Source organism: Drosophila grimshawi, unplaced genomic scaffold, assembly GCF_018153295.1.
Source record: "Drosophila grimshawi isolate 15287-2541.00 unplaced genomic scaffold, ASM1815329v1 contig_848, whole genome shotgun sequence".
In the NCBI taxonomy this organism is placed as follows: Eukaryota; Metazoa; Arthropoda; class Insecta; order Diptera; family Drosophilidae; genus Drosophila; species Drosophila grimshawi.
The window spans coordinates 7,059,595-7,077,101 of NW_025063692.1; the positions used below are offsets into that span (position 1 = coordinate 7,059,595).

Sequence of the window (17,507 nt, forward strand, 5' to 3'; positions counted from 1 at the left end):
CTCTCTCTCTCTCTCTTTCCTTTGCCCCTTTTGCACATTTAATTTCCTGTCCGGCAAGCTTTCAAGCTGTCTGCTTGCTACTGGCGGCATTTCACGCCTTCACTTTTGTACAATCAATTACGACTTTGTTAAATGCGCATAAAATTTGTTGCATTGTTCGATAAAATTAGCGTCGCTTTTAATTGAAAAACAGCCAGCCAAAAATAAGACACAAAAACGAAAGACTTAAGCAACGAACTAGCTTGGTTTTCTCTGCTTTGTTTTTAATTTTTTGGTTTTTTGTTTTTTGCTGCTGCTTGTTAAGATTAAGAGCTGCGACAGCTGCACAGCAGGTCAGCAATTGTTGTTGCAACACAGACAGACAGAGAGAGAGAGAGAGAGAGAGAGGGGGGGAGACTGCAAGTGCCACGCCCACACACTTAAACACCGCCCGCTGCTTGTTGGCGCCTTCAATTAAGTAGCTCAGCTTACAATCAGCACTCCCCCCACCCTGTCCCCCATTCTATCTTTCCCCTATTTGTTGGACAGATTCAAGGCTCATCAGTTGAATTAATTCTACAAAACGGAAGCCATAAATGGCAGCTTGATATTAACGCCCGTCTAGCATAAAATTAGCAACAGCAGCGTTTTTTTTCGGTTTTATTTCTCCGTTTTTTTAATACCCAAAAGGAAACACCCATTCGCGGATTTATTGCATTTGAATATGCGTAGCAGGCAGAACTAAATATAGTGCTGTCGTTGGTCTTGTTATCGTCGCGACTATCTCAATATTTGTTTAAGCTGCACCCGGCCCCAAATTTTCTATAATTTGCATGTGCGGTTTCTCTTGTCGTTTTTTTTTTTGCGTATTTGTTTTTTGGTATCCAGCGAGTTGCTCTGATCCTATGTAAATCATCATTCGGGCAACCGCAAATTAGCCACACGTTTGCATTGGATTTTTAGCTGGTGTCCGTTTCTCGTTAACGGACGCGAATGCGATGCGGCTTCTTCTCCACCTTAATGCTTTTCAATAAATTGTCAGACAGAGTCCACAGAAGAGGCGGCGCTGAAGGGGAAGAAGATGATGCGAAGAAGCTGAAACTGCAGCAGCAGACGCGTTAATAGAGCAAGTGTTGCTTTGCTCACTTTTGGCGTTAAGTGCTTCGCACAGCAGCCAGCAGCAGCAGCAGCAGTGGCAGCATCTTCTCACTCCTCAGGCAGATGGGCACAATGGACGCGGGAGGGCCGGCGGGGGGATGGGGAAGCTGGAAGTGTAGTTCGTATTCGTAATCAAAAAGTAAATAAATGCCGGCAGTCAACGGCTGCTGCTGCTTTCGCCTCGTTTGTTTGTTTTTTGTGGTTTTCTGCTGTTGTTGTTATTGTGATTTTTGGCCTTTGCAGGAAAGTCACTAGCGGCAGTATGCAACAGTATGCCACGCCCATAACACCCATCCATACAGACACTTACATATATAAATCATATGCATAAATTGAACGAACCCAGCAGCACCAGCAGCAGCACTTTGAATTCCCTTTTTGCTGCCTTCTCAGTCTCTCACTTGTAATTATGTGTGAATTTTGGCACAGCCATCATTTCTGAACACACCATATCTCCAGCCCATCCCCTACTCATTACCCCCCCTTACAGCGGGCGTGTTGTATGCAAATGAATGGGCCAGCCGTCGAAACGAGTTTTATTTTTGCTTTTTTTTTTATTTTGACTCTCTTCTGAATAAAAGTGTGAGTGATGAGCGTCGTGTGCAGACTGTGAATTGTATGCATCATCATTCATATTCAAATATGAAATTTAGCTAGTCACACAAAATCAAATAATCAATTGTACTCTCGACCAGTTTTGTCTACTCCTATTATAAGTTATTTTTTTCTTTGATGTTTCTCTTTTTGACAAGCCTAAAAGTACGCAATACAATTTACACGTACATCGAGTGGCGTTCACTGGCGACTGTTACCGGTACTGACTTTAAGAGAGCTCCTAAAATTATGCTATAAAATGTTGGTTTGGTTTCAGTGTAAGCTTCCTCTGGCTTGTGCAAAAGTTGCTAAATATATTTTTAAATATTATGCAAAATGTCACAAATTATTACTAATAACAATTTAGTGGTCGTTTGCAATATGATTATTTGCTGAAAAGAATATGTCATTAATTGAATATGCCGATTTTTATTTACCAGGCGGCATCTTGCGTTCAGGGATTCTTCTGGTTACCGAATTGGCAAATTCAAAACATATAAAAATTTCAATATAAGGAATAAAAAAAAATTTATTACATATAATATACAAAAAACCAACTACACAAATATATATGTATATATTGATATATTCTATTCATGTGAGTGCGCGAAAGTATTGCAGAGAGAGAGAGAGCGAGAGAGAGAGAGAGAGAGAGAGAAAGAGAGAGAGAGAGAGATTTGAAAAGCAGAGTGCTCGACGAGAAATGTCCTAGTCCTAATGATGATGATGCCACCAGCCAGCTTGGCGGGCATTCACATAATTCTTGAGTCCCTCCCGCTGCCCGGCCGGTTGATGAACGGGAAACATGTGCGGTCCGCTCGTCTCATAGTTGAGGCCATTGTGCTGATTAAAGACATACGCCTTCGGCACATCCAGGCCATTGGGCAACAGACCCTGCGATACGGTCACGCTCGATATGCTCTGCCCGGACGATGGCCTCTCCGCTGGTAAATAGCTGTTAGCCGGCGCCAGTGGTGCTGGCGCCCAGTTTGTGGATAACTGGGTCTTTGGTCGCAGATACGATGGCTGATAAATGGAGGTGACTCGTGGTGGTGGTGCCGGTGCTGGTAGTGCTGGCAACGCAGCCTGTGGCTGTTGGGGCAGCGTTACGGTATTCGATGGACCGTACACATTATTCCGCAGATCACAAACCGTATTCTCAATGAGTTCACCCAACGGTGCTGTATATATACGGAAATTGATATCACTGTAGTCGAGATCGGAGAGCAAAAAGACGGGCATACGATCGGACAGCACCCACACATTCTTTTGCTCATCGATCTTGACATCGGCGGGAAACACGAGACCGACATCGTCGCGATCGACAATGCCATGGAATTGCGATGTGTATGGCATCGATGAGTGCCAGCAGCCGACCGCATTCTGATCGATCAGATTAAACAACTCTATGCCATCGTCGCTCATCACACGGGCCGTGGTGTGAGCATTAGGACCACGCTCGTCCAGCGCAATGAACTCATGATAGCTGTCCTCGGTACGCTCTTCATCGCGCAGGATGCGCGTGGAGACGGCAAACTGGCGATGGCTGGCCAGGGGACTGAAGTACAAGATGCGATAGCCATCGGATCGTATCGGCGACAGGGCAATGCCAAAGATGCCCTCCTCGCCCCATTGGAAGTTCAGACCGGCAATGTTGTAGTCGCCCCTTAGGGGATCTGGAAAGAAATAGGAATGGGCGGAGAAACGCCAGGATTTATTCTGCTCCCAGGAGTAGGCAATCAGGCCATAGCCCAGTTCATCTGAGAAATATGCATAGGCATCGTCACAAGTTTTGCCAATATCGACGGCAATGTTGGCAACAAACGTATTCGGATTTGTATCTTCAGCACGCAGCTCATATCGCCGTATACGGGTATTTGTGGTCAGATCGAAGACATTGACAGCATACGGACAGGGATTTGTGGTTGTGTTGCCAATGCCCACAGTGCCCGTATCGAGTACCCAAAGTCTGCCGCATTCATCCACCTTGATGCGATAAGCTGTCGTTATGCTATTCGCACAATCCCCAGCCGTATTGCTTCGCCAATCCGGATAGGGTATCAATTCGGGTGAGCCCGTCAAGCTGTGATCCATGTTGATGTACGTCAATGTTGCCGGAATGCCTACAAAATTATGATTGATTATTATTACATATCTAAATATTGTAAAAATATTATTTCGTCGCAGAGAAAACGGTAATTATAATAAAAACTACAAATAATGATCATAATTGACAACTATATTTTGAGCATGTTTTCTTTTTCACATTTTCCCAAACTATGTGTGCACCATATTATGCACCACTAATATTTTGACAGCAGCTATACATTCAACGCTTAATATAAGTAAGAAATGAGCAAGTTTGACTTGTCAAAATAGTTGCTTTTCCTGTTTACTGACACTAACTGTTATAGCCAAAGCTGGCATCATATTTATTATCTGGTTTAAATATATGACTGGATCGATTAGATAGTTAAATATATCCAATCTGGCTGTGTGATTGCACTCGACAGTAATTGTGAGCCGACTGAATTAACGATTTGCTCATGGGCCGTTTGCAATTGTTGCAACTGCAACTTCCTAAAATTAGACCCGTTCCCCCCTCCCCATCCTCCCCACCCACTATTCATTCACCATTCGCATTTTGTCTCGCCAGCCTCTCAAGTTGAGTGCTAGCAATTTATAATGTGATTATCCACATTTTGAGTAACTGCACACATGTCCACACATATCACATCATTGTCATCATCATTATCACCACCATCATCATCATCATCATCATCATCATCATGGTTAGCAACAAACTTTAAAGTTTCCGCTCCAGTTGAAACGGCGCCAACAGAAAGTCAGTGAAACCAGTTGCGGGCGTGCGACATCACTTGGCACTTTTCTTGGCCAATTTGCGTTGTAAATTTTATCGATCACCTCTTTCTTCTCCCCTGCTTCTGCGATCTTCAATTACAAGCGACGATAAACTGTTACTTATTTTATATTGTATGGAAATGTCGAGCAACTCTGTTAACATACCTATGCATTAATTTTTATTAATATTAATTAAGTATCAAGCCAAAGGTAGTTGTTGCCGTTATGGTAGACTGCATTCCGATGGGAATTACAGCTGCGACCAAATATGGCAGTTAAGTCTTACAGCAGGCGTTGGTTTCTATTTGATTTAATACAAACTTATGGCTACGCTGATTCGTAACGTAAGCTTTGATGTGATTTTAATTAATACATTAAAAGAATTTCACAATTTTCTCTCAGAGTTTCATATGATCAAACTGCCGTTGGTTTTAGAATTGTGATTTGTGTGATTTACCACCCCATTTACACCAATAAACGTAAATATGACTTTAACTTCAACTGAAGCCAGCCCACGACAAATAATAGTTAATTAGTCAAGCTTGAGTTTTTGGCTTGATTACCAGACACTTGGAATGCATTTAACTCAAATGTTAAGCAACAAATCCCATCTATATCACTAAGCCATTTTTTTATCGTGGAATGCAATACCTTTCAATATACAATTGCAAGCATTTCGTGGTGATTAATCGCTATTACTTTATAATCGGGAGCACAAACATCATTATTATCTGTCAACCGGCAATCACACATTTTAAACGATCTGTCGTTACGATCGGACAAGGATCTGCTCACATGTGTATTTATCTTAATTTCATTAACACCAGTTGGCGTAGCGCGCGTTTGAATACTGTAACATGAGCTTTCCATTAGGCAACTGTGGCGACGGCAACCTGTTTGCCAGTTGCCTGTAATCAATTAACCATTTGCTCAACTCAAATGACAAATGAAAATCATTCGTACTCATGTAAATTAATAGCTCAAGCTCATTGTAATTGCTACGACATGACCAAAGCAAGCGTTGGTTCGCCTTAATTAAAATTAAATTAACTTAAAACCTCATTTACCTTTTGCGTCGATATTTATATATGGGTGAACCTTATTGGTTTTTTAATTATTTCATGTCCGAAATTGGAAGTAGTTTTAATCTTAAACTATTGTATAAAATTCATTAGCAATTCCTTTGCGCATTAAATCCTTTTTAGACTAAAACTCAGCTGTCAACCAATTCCTAAAGAAGTTTTAGCAAATATTAAGAAATAATACTTTGCTCCAATGTAAGCAATTTTCCAGTCGTGTTTTCGTCTCGGGTTTCGTTTTGGGGTTTCGAAGCAGTTTCACTTTTTGTTGGAATCAAAGTTTGATCTTATCGATCTGAAAATTCTCGAATGAACATTAAATTTGTAGACTTTGTTCAAATTTCAGTTTCAGTTGATCTGTGAATACAAATTTTTTTTTACGAATTGAAATTGTCATAAGACAAGATTATATTGTACCATTTTTCTACACTCTACAATCAATCTTTCAATCCGAACTAAACACATTTTCAATTGTCGCATAACAATAGTATTGTAAGGCCTATGCTTTGTTTTCCAACACTATTCGATGTAATTTAGTTCACTTGATTGATCAATTCTATTTTTCCATTCATATTTCGCAGTCAGTGGAAGTGAGTAGGCATTCGACAATCCACTTAGCAACCACTCGTCATAAGTCATAACTGTCAACTGGTTGCAAATGTTGTTTCTTACTGTTGTTGTTTTTCATTATGGGATTTACTCAAGATTAGCTAATTGATTTGCTTTTATCCGCTTTTCGCGGCGTGGCTTTCGCTCTTGCGCCTTTTGGCGGCTCAAAATTCATTGAATCCATTGAAGCATTTGCTCTGACTTGTGTCTTGGCCTTTGGCTTTTTATTTGAGCGACCTTCTTACTGCTCAGTGGCATTCCAATTCATTATTGCGATTCTTGAGATATTTAAAAAGTTTGTGTAATATTCAATAGTCAAGCAGCTAAATAGTCAAGCTGTCAAGTTTCTCTCTCTATCTTTTTTTCTTGTCTTAGCGTATCTTTTAACGCAAGTTTCCTAGGATATTTTCTGCAAAATGAACTGAAAAGTTTTGAAGGCACACGGAAGGATTATGTTGAAGAATCCTGTGTGATTTCTGTTTAACTCGATTTGAATTTCGCAAAAGGATAAAGCTAACATTTGAGTGGAAATTAAATAATTTCAACTTCGTTCTGCTCGCGTTTTGCTTATTAAAATTCCTTTATTATTAAATTTCAATAAAACTGCACTCAAACTTAAATAAATATGCACATTTAATTCGATTTCTCTGTGCTTGTCTAGTATTTCATATTTTTTTTAGGAAGCATTCATGCATCTTAGTTAACGGTATAAATTAATGAATTTTTTGTGAATTTCAAGTTCGTTTATTCGGCCAGTTTCTTAACCATTTTACAATTCAATTGTCATATCGTGCAGAACATGAGCAAAAAACACAAAAAATTCGAATATCAAAAAAATCCAACAACAACATGCACGGTGCACTTTAGTATTTACAACTCTCACTTTTCATCGACTCGCTACGAATTGTTGGTTATTGCATATTTTTTATTTATTTGCTTTTTTCTAATGTTTTATTGCTGGTTGATTTGTAACGGTATAGCATAGTCAAGGCTGTAAAGAAGCCTTCAAAATTGCGTTGGTTGTATTTATAGATATTTCACATTAAATTTATTCACTTTGTAATGCTTATGAGATATATATTTATTGAAGCCTTCAATGCCGCATGTATGTATTTATATTTTAAACAGTTAGTTACTCATTTAATTAAACTGAATATAAATTAGGGTATGATTTCAGCAGCTTACACTTGCTTAAAGAAATTGATTTTTGATGAAAACAAGAACGAACAAGAATTAAAAGTGATTGCAGCAAACGTTTTAATATTTGAAAGCCAAAAAAATTCGATGCACAACACAAAGAAAATAAGTAAGTGAAAAGAAGCACTTGGAGAGTAAATATCACTTTCAGCTAAAATCGACCATAAAATACTATCAGCCAATGAACTGAACATATTTATTCATAGTCTTCAACCCCACAACATCTAGATAAAAGCTGAAAATTGACGATTGTTTAAGGATGCACAACTTGTATTCAAATTTTTGTATACAAAGCTATTATGGATATGTGAAATATATATATTTTTTTTTACTTAATGCAAGTTTATTGTGTTTTCACGTCCATTATTGGAGTCAAGGCAATTAAAGCTGTCAGCTAACAAGGAACTAGAAATGTTGAAAGCCTAATTATAGGCAATAATGGGCAATATGATTTTGGTTGTGTCTGCATTGCATACAAGTTGAAAAGGATTGTGCTGCATTTATATGTATTATCAATTAACAGAGCAACTTGCCTTAACGAGTGCTCAGCGAACAGCTCAAATTACACAAGCAAATTTAGCGAAAACAAATTTTGTACATTGTAATTGTAACAAGACTAGCTGGAGCGCCAACTCTAAAATTTGTGTTGTCTTTTGGCTCTATGTAGCCTAAATAGCCAACTATGTCCAAAAATATGTTGTGCGAAACATTTGTTAATTGGACAATTTGGTTGGATGAACTTACCATCTCGCCAGCGGGGAACTGTGACAAATAGCCGATTGCCAAAGTGCTCAACGCCAACGGGGAGTCCGTTCTGTGGAATATAATCGCCGCTGGCGATCGCCTGCTCCTTGAGCCTCTCATTTGGGAAGGCAAAGTCCAGTTGGTTCCAGCTATAGCGCTCCTGCAGTTTGTAGGCGGCTTGAGTTGAACCAGCAGCCAGCAGGATCAGGATGTGGATCAGGTACGGAAACATTAGCAATCCGTTTTTCAATTGTCTTTAAATTTGTATAATAGTTTGATGGCAACTTTTGCCACGGACCACAATCACCAATAACCAAAAAATGTATAATAACAAAAAAAAAGGATTGTTGTAGATTTTCAGGCGTGTCTCAGGATCGCTGTTCGTTTTGGTAGTATTAGCTGCCGTGTGGCTGACGCGTTAACAACTGATGGTTATTATGTTGCGTTCACATTTTATATAAAGTTGCGTTTTGCAGTCGGCGCAAGCAGCAGTAACAACAATTGCGGCGGCAGTAGCAACAACATTTGCCGAAGGCGCAAGTTCGTGGCTTCCTACATTCGGCATAAATCGTTGACGCTTGCCGCTTGCCGCGTGCCGTTAATCGCTCGACTTCGGCTTTGACCCGTTGCTTTTTGATTTGGTAGCCCATGTTTGATTTTCACGCACATTCAGATACCCCTTGCTTCCCTACCACCACTTGCGGGCTGCCGCCCTGCTGACAGCCGTAGTTCCCTTTAATGAATTTGCTTTTAATCAAAGCGGGGCTCAGCAAATCGCTGCTGACAACACACCAAAAAAAAAAAATAAAAAAAAAAATTGGGCACCCGTGACCTAACTGACCACGGAACCCCCGTTGCTGCCCCAACGTCATCGTCATCGTCATCGTCATCATCGCCTTCGCCTTCGCCTTTCGCTGCGATTTTTTTTGGCCTCAAAAGTTGTGTGCGCGATTTTTTTCTTCATATTTTTGCTTTGAGGCCTGAGTTTTTAGCAATGATTCATAGCCGAGGGTCAAATATGCGTAGTTTCCGCCTAAGGTGTTGTGTTCGTATTACTCGTGTACACCAATTTTCTATTCTATTAGATAACTCTTGTCTTGCATACGGCCAGAAACTGCTCCCTGCTCAAATATAGTCTTTAGCAATAACAATATATATATATATATATATATATATATTCATATTAAGACGTTTTCTTTACAATCTCGTAGTCTTTTAATTTCAAATAAATTGTTTCCAATCACTTTAAGTAAACTTTTGCTACAATTTGTAATGGTGCTTAACCATATTGATTGAACTTGTCCATAATCGAATTGTCGCAGCATATTTACACGGAGAAAAATATGTAATCTACCAAAATTAAAGAGTTTAATTTGATTTTAGTTCCTTTATTTGATAATAAACTGGTTCACTTCAACATCAAGAATATATATTTGGGACTTCAGTTTTTTTGCCTCACTATTGATATGTTTTGTACTTGAATTTTCTACTTTCAGATTGCTGATTTTTTTCTGTGCAGCTTTGTAAGTATTTTTTAAATATTGAGGCTGACAAATCACATTAGTTTTGTCAGTAGCTTTGTAGTCTGTATTAGTGTAACAAATTACAGCACTAGCAAAAGAACTTTAGCAGAAACGAGTATCTATGCTTCATTGTTCTTAGTTTCCCCTTTTCTGCTCTTGCAAAAATACAAATTTTTAAAAATAATAATAATTATAATAGAAAAGGCGGCTTATACTCTGAATCCATTAAAATCGATCTATAGGGTATATTAGTAAATGGCAGACGCAATCATCTCCACATCATCAAGAGCCAAGTCGATCTAGAAACTATAAAAGCTAGATACTTAAAACATAAGTTCTTGAATAACATACGCAGATCAAGACTATTTCATTTTATCGATGACTCCCTCAGCGAATATCGAGACAAATTGATTTCCTAAAAGCCACAATTTTAAAGACTTACACTTTCAATTGATATGCTATATAATTTGCCATATTTTTGGCATCGAGTATGCATACTTTTGACCAAGACCAACATCCGCGTCGTCTATCCGTCTACCTGTCTCAAAGAGTCGAGCAGAGAAAGTAAAAGCTTGGTAAAGGTATCGAATTATGGTTGATATGTTAAATACCTTGGCATGTTGTTGAACAACTGTATAGAATTTCGTTAAGTTCGGATACGAAACTCCTAAAAACCAGTTCTCATATTGATCTCATTCCTATCAGCATTGGCATAATCGAAGCAAGTGTCAAAATACTTGTGTATGTGTTTGTATTCTGCATCTACCCGTTTTCTAAGAATGCGATTTTAGAAATACGCACTTATGCAACATTTGTGTTGATACTCGCTTGTCGTAAGTCAAAGATTTTGGAAAAGGCTTCTGACACAAACATGGATTGCATTCATTTTTGTGCACCTTGCGCAAATGGCATACGGAGGCTTAGGCAGGAGGTTGAGGTGAGAAAATAACCAGTCGGCACCCATTAGACGAGATCCGAAAGCCGTCCCTAAAAGCTGGGTACGCCCTTGCTCCTGATAAATTCTGCATTAAATTAAAACTGTATTTTAAATAAATAATATATTTATTAGCTAAATTCAAAGGTATCTCGTAGTCCAGATCACTAGTCTAGATCATTGTTATTGGTTACTTGATTTTTTTTTTGGCGTAATTGGTGTTTGAGCCCATGTTTAATGCCTTACTCAGCGTTTTACAAGGAGATAATCAAAGCACATTCTCTAAACATTTACTATCTACGGATATAAATTGAAAAAGTTAAAAATCGATTTCGATGAATTTGATTTGAGTCAATTGTGTCAGTTTCAAAACAACTGATCAGATACTGTCCCTGGCCTTGGGACTGTGCCGACTGCATGATGACCACGCCCAACTCGATCCGGAATCTCTGTGGGCCAGCCAATTAAAAGTGTTGCGATCAACCTACATGTGAGCCAAGCTGATCGGAGTTGCCGAAATGCCCTTCCTGCTGGCCAGGCCACAAGCCGATTCGCAATACGCATTTGAGTGGCGGCGGCAGGCAACATTCAAAACAACAACATGTTGCAAGCAAAAAAATAGTCACAATAAACCGCAACACTCCACGCATCGTGTTTCATGGTGCGTGTTTCATGGTGCGTGTGGCTTATTAGCCAAATCATTTAACTGGCTGGTTAAGTGGTCGGCTGCAAGGCACTCAAATGCTACCGAATGGGGTGCAATTCAAGTTGCAGCATGTACAAAATCCACCTGATTTTTAGGTAGCTCCAATACCAACTCCTCCTCGCTCCGCTACACATTTTCGATTGGCATTAGTATTATCATCGCAGTGCGAATGCTCCAAATGCAAATCGGTTTATTATAACATATTCATTATGTTGCACATTGATTAAAATACAACCTAAGATCTAAAGTTCATGAGTAAATTTTTGAATTTATAGAAAATTCCTTCTAAAATACAATTGAAATATAGCTCTGGAATATACAATACCAATTAGTTAAATAGTAATGCCTACATTCATTTGCAATTACCGTACAAAAATATTCCAATCAATTAGATTGGTTTAATAAATATTTAATGACTTGACAAAGTAGTTCCCTTTGGTTTAATTTTTCGAGGTGAACCACTCTAGTTCTAAACTTTCATTGCGCCTGTTCCTAAGACACCGGGTCAGACACAACGTTCTTCGTCAGGTTTCTTAATATGTCTGATTTTAATAAAAATCAAGCTGAATATAGTGTAAAAGAAATATACATATATACATCTTTAACTTCATTGTGGTCTCTTAGACAAAATAACGACAAGATAATCAAAATTAATAAAATGAAACATCAAATCATAATAATTTATTTTAAATTTAAATTTAGCTAATTCGTCTGTTTCTGGTTAGCAAAGTCAATTTGGTATCCAAGAATATAGGCGAGAAAGTTAACTTGTATAAACCAACTCAACCTGTCAATATCCGATCTTGGGAATACAATCGAAGCATATCTCTCTATATTGTACACTTTCGTTAACCAAAAATAACCACTGAAATTTTCTAGTCATATCTTATTGGAAAAAATTACGTTATTGCGATTGCAATTTTCCTGTGGAATGTCATTAGAGAAAACTAACACAATTGCGAATTCATTAATCATAAAAGAGATATTAGATGCCTGGAATCTAGGATCACCTTTTTATTATGCCTTTTAATTGGTGAATTTAACATGAATTATGGCAAGACTTTATCTAATTTTCTGGTTTCCCGCCACCTGTAACAAGAAACAAGTATACAAGAAACAAGTATGTATTGACAGGGACTCAGAAGAACGAATAAAAACAAAAACAAGAATTATATCAACTTACTTGGGCACGCCGAAGATTGCACACTCTTGCAAGGGGATTGTATCTGTCTGACATGGTATCTTAATGTTGCTTTTTTATACTCCTTATGTGGTGTCCTATGGTATTCCAGGCTGTCGTCTCCGCGGCAAGAGTTAAATACTTAACTCTTCAACATTCTGCAAAAAATCAAGAGAGCACGTTGTAGTCGGGTCTAATCGGGGGACTTGGGGCGGCGAAGGTGGGCGTGGCATATGGTAATCTTTGAAGAACATGGCCAATAACCAACCAACCAGATTTTGTGATTGTAGCGTGGAATTGTGGAAGATATGTGGCCTTATCGACTTGCGATTATCGATTTTATCGATTTCCTAGCCTCCAAGTGGATGTAGTGGACTCCAATTTGTGCACTTGAAGTTCCAAGTCTCTATCTCTGAGGGTTTCGATTTGCATTCATAGAGACGGACAAACGGACAGACAGACAGACAGACACCATGCCGGACATTGCACAAAACCAATATACCGAAGGTATCATAGTATATAAAAAAAAACTGGAATTGGAACTGGAACTGTAGTTGCAAATGCAGTTGCAATATTTGGCTACTGTTGATGTTGCATTAGCTGTAGCACGGTGAGATGAAGAGAGGGAAGCGGAGAAGTGCAGACATCGACCAGACGATGTTTGTTGATTACTAGCATTGCCATGATGTGCGAATAATTTGTGTGCATGTATGAATTATTTATGAGCTGCACTTTGAAGTTGCGACGATAATGGCAACGGCTTAAGCTTCGCCCAGTTGTATGGTGACTTTTCGCTGAAAATTAGATTGCAATCTAAGGCTACGATTTTACCAGGTGAAAATTAGAGTGCAGCCAATTAGCAGAGTTTCTTTTAAGATCAGCTTAGTTCATTAAAAAGTCTTTCAGCTGCCTGATTTAAATATGAAACCGCCAATGAAATTCAGGAAAACAAAAATAATACAAGAGGAAACTTTGGATAGTTGAATTTTCAATGTCCTTTATATAGAGGAATATATTCGTAAATGTAGTAAGCCCATGCAGTCAGTCATCTTGTCAAAATATAAATACAATAATTGTTTCTCAATCGTCAGATTTTGACTGAGGCTTCATGACAGAATTATTTCTTCAGTTTGTCATATCTGTGAAATATACATATAGATATTAATGTACCTTTGTAGATGATATTATAGTTATAACGTGAAGTTTATTATGCATTGAAGGAGTCGTTTGCGAACCCATAAAGTATATATACATATATATATATATATTAGCTGTGTCGACATAGCCATGCTTGCCGGATCGGATTACTATCATAGAAAGAAAAAGCAACACAGCCAAAAATATTCAAATAGCGTCTATTGAATTACAATTAAACTACAAAAAAAAAAATCGAGTTCAGTATTAGTGTCAACGTCATTTTGTAGGAAATTCATTTCCGCTTTGCGTGAGTGCGGTTTCGAATTTTCTCATTTCAGTTGTGAAGCCGGTGTTTGAATAGGACATCAATTTATTGCATTTTTTGCTTTGGACTCGGGTTTACTTCTTTTTTATTTCTTTTCTTTTCTTTTTCTTGCTGATATTTATCAATGGTAGTTGTTTATTTTGCGATTTAATGGCTTTTTGAGCTCGATAATTATCTCATACCTGAAATTCGCATTGTTTGTTTGCTGCGAATGGGGTCTGAAACTGGTCATCAGTTGTCCAAAACTACCGTTCCAAGTTGCACAACGTCCCCGTTCGCTGTCAAGTTCAATATAACTGGCCGTGACATGCCTATTGCTCTGTGTATGTTTATATTTGTATTGTATTGAATTATGAATTGTTTATCGTTGTTGTTGCTGGCCGCTACTGGTCTTGTTATCTTTTGACCATTAATGTGGCCACCAACAATACCCAAAATACATCAAAAACCACAACTGCAATATTTTGGCATTTTGTTGCACAGAAATTTCCTGCTCCCATTCAACGAGGAGGCGGAGAGTTCCCGCTTGATGAACTAGCTGAACATTTGGTTAACTGCATTACCAAACAGACACTTGAAATTTATGGCAATCTCAGGACCTGTTGGCTACTAATATTAACCCGCTCGGTTTGCCGCTGGCGGCCAGTTTGCCACTTGTTATTTTGACACCAGCAAAAATGTCGTCAAATAGGTGGATTTTAATTGCATTCTTCGATATCGCATTCACCTGCAGTTGCCAACTGGCAGCTACACTGTGAAAAACAATTGCCTTGGATTATGAAAATATTTTTGACTCGAGTAGAAAACGCACTAATAATATTTATGTGCCTAGATTGCGTCTGGTTTTTTTTTTAGTTTTAATTTATTTATATTATGAAAACAAGATAAATAAGATGAAAATAATAGTAGTGTACACATATATTTTAAAAAATTAAGAAAACAAAAGATTAAAATATATCTAAAAAATTATGAACATTTTGTTTAAACACAAGCAATTAACACTGAAGATAAGTAAACATTAAAAGTTGGCATAGCTAAATATCAAATAATTAAATTATTATTTAAACTTATAATTATAATTCAGCTAAATAATATTTCGAAAAACTAGATATGGATGTATTTAACTACTTTTAGTATTTGGAAAATAATAATAGTATTTTAAAGCATTCTCAAGGGAGAAAGCAACCATTTTTTGTTTTGCTGAATCTAATTTTTAGTCGAATCTTTATACCCCTATTTCAAATATAGGGAATGGCTCTCAAGTGTCTCCTTTATAGCACATACTAAATTTGTGTCGGGTTATCTCAATTAATTTGTTTCTTAACTTTTTACTCTGCTCTACATAATCTAATTTGTGCACGTAAATATTCCAAATTGGGTCTTATAAATGTTATTATTCAAAGATAACTTCTTTAATTTATTGAATATTTAACACTTGAATATTTTAATACATAATAATAAATGTAAACAAGAAAAATCTATGATAATAGCTGTAGTGCTGGTATGTTCCTTACCACCACCATGGTTTTGGAGGTCGTTTGTAATCGTTGACATCAATATAGTAATCGTTGGATATCTCCGCTTTGGGCTCAGCGGACTCAACCGAGCCAGAGGTGTCTGCCTCATCGACAACCTCGACGGGCTGCTCAGCATATGCAGGCTGCCCGGCAGCGGCTAGCGCCTCCGCTTCAGAAAGTTCTTGCGATTCAGCAGGTGCGGCTTGGATCAATGGGGCAAGTAACGCCATTGCAAAGACAACGGCCAAAATAATGTGGCACCTCATTCTTAACAATTACCCGACTGCTCAACTGAGATCCAATGTGTGGATTTGCTTGACTTTCTCTAAACCAGCCGCTTTTATATGATTCCACCACCCACACAATGATTAACAATAATTCGCTTTGCTATTAGTACGTCTTACTATATATTTGCTTTACGATTTTTTTTACCAAACCTAACTGTTTGCCTACTTAGGAGTTATCAGACAAATAATGTGTCTGGCGTTAGCGTCAGACGCGTTTGTATGACAATAATACTAGAACGAGAGAGAGAGAGAGAGAGACCAAAACTCTCTGTAAATGTGGGTTATCTAAATGAGGTTATTAAACTGCTGCGATCTGGAAATTTTAGCACTACATTTTAACAGTAAAGAGAAAAGCTCCAGCTAAATAAAATATACATAAGTACATTTTTGTACTCATTCGATGTTCGATAAATTGCTTAGGTTTCTTAACAAAAATTAATTATTGAGCCTCAACCAACATCTTGTATTGAATAAAATGTTTATAATATAAAAATATTCACTGTAAATCAGTCTAGTTGTTTCTCTTTCAGTTCCTAATATTTGCATAATAAAGTGAACTTATCTTATCTGAATTCTCTTGGCGAGAGCAACCTGTCCAGATATATTGTTTGTTATCAAGCAGATTCATTATCAAAGTGAATTCTCTTAAGAGGTGTATATGCATAGTTATTATCTCTATTTTATCTATTTCAATAAGATAACAGCCAATTCATTTGAAGAAAGTAATTATTCAAGTTCATAGTCTTATATATAGCTACGAGCGTTTTCTTTTCCAGGACATCTATTGATTGTCAGTGTTGCTTCATTACCTCCAGTATCCATCATTAAAATTTTAAAAATATTTTCGTTTTGCAAAGCTTTTTATCGCAAAATCTCGTATGCAAATTCGATGGAATCGATTGAGATAAGGAAGACACTGACCGCTTAGAAAACATTGGCGAATTTCAAAATATTTTATTGAAATCATAATTGGTCACTTTGCTGAATTAGCTGTCCGTTCAGATATGCGTGGAAGTTTTCCTTCGTTTTTTTGTTTTATTTATTACTCTCAGTTTTTCCGTTGCAAGTCTCTTTTTTTTGTTTTCTTGTCGGCTTCCTGGTGAAAAGTTGTCAGTACTGCCAGCAACGGATGGGTGCCGGTGGTATTGGCAGCTGGTGGCATTTAAGTGGCTTGAATACAAATAACGAGAGACGATAAGATGCTGATGTATCGCGTACATTTTCTTTCCTGTTTGGAACTCGTTCAGCTCAATTAGTTTCCATACAAATACTATTTAAACTATCCGTTTCAATGCAGCTGAATTGTCTGCCAAAACAATCGTCAACTATTTCGTAGGCTGTTTTGCGAATTTGACCTACACATTCATATACTTCGCCTTGAAATGAATAAATAAATATTTCAATTCATTATCTTGCCGGCGAGTGCGTTCGTTTTAAGATCAGCTCGCATAACATATTGATTAATTAGTTGGCCTCTCCTTTTGAGTAAGATTGGTTATTTCGAGTAGATATTTAGGTATTATTTCTTGGACAATGGATGCCCTGCTGACAATGCGAAGGACTTGAGTTAGCTGTTTTGTCAGCCATAAATAGCTTACATATCTAATTATGCGTGAAAACTGTGCTTCTTGTGCATTGTGAAATTCAAATTGGTAATTGCTACGAAGCTTGAAACC

The 17,507-nt window shown here is 37.8% G+C and overlaps 1 protein-coding gene across 1 annotated transcript; it reads right to left on the bottom strand.

The window, feature by feature from the left end:
* Nucleotides 1-2,304: 2,304 nt before the first annotated feature.
* LOC6566131 (protein yellow) lies at nt 2,305-8,605 on the bottom strand. The gene is made up of 2 exons (XM_001992163.2): nt 8,223-8,605; nt 2,305-3,854 (listed from the first exon to the last, which is right to left on the bottom strand). The coding sequence occupies exons 1-2, from the start codon at nt 8,452-8,454 to the stop codon at nt 2,446-2,448; spliced, it is 1,641 nt and encodes a 546-aa protein (XP_001992199.1). The 5' UTR covers nt 8,455-8,605; the 3' UTR covers nt 2,305-2,445.
* Between the last annotated feature and the right edge of the window lie 8,902 nt (nt 8,606-17,507).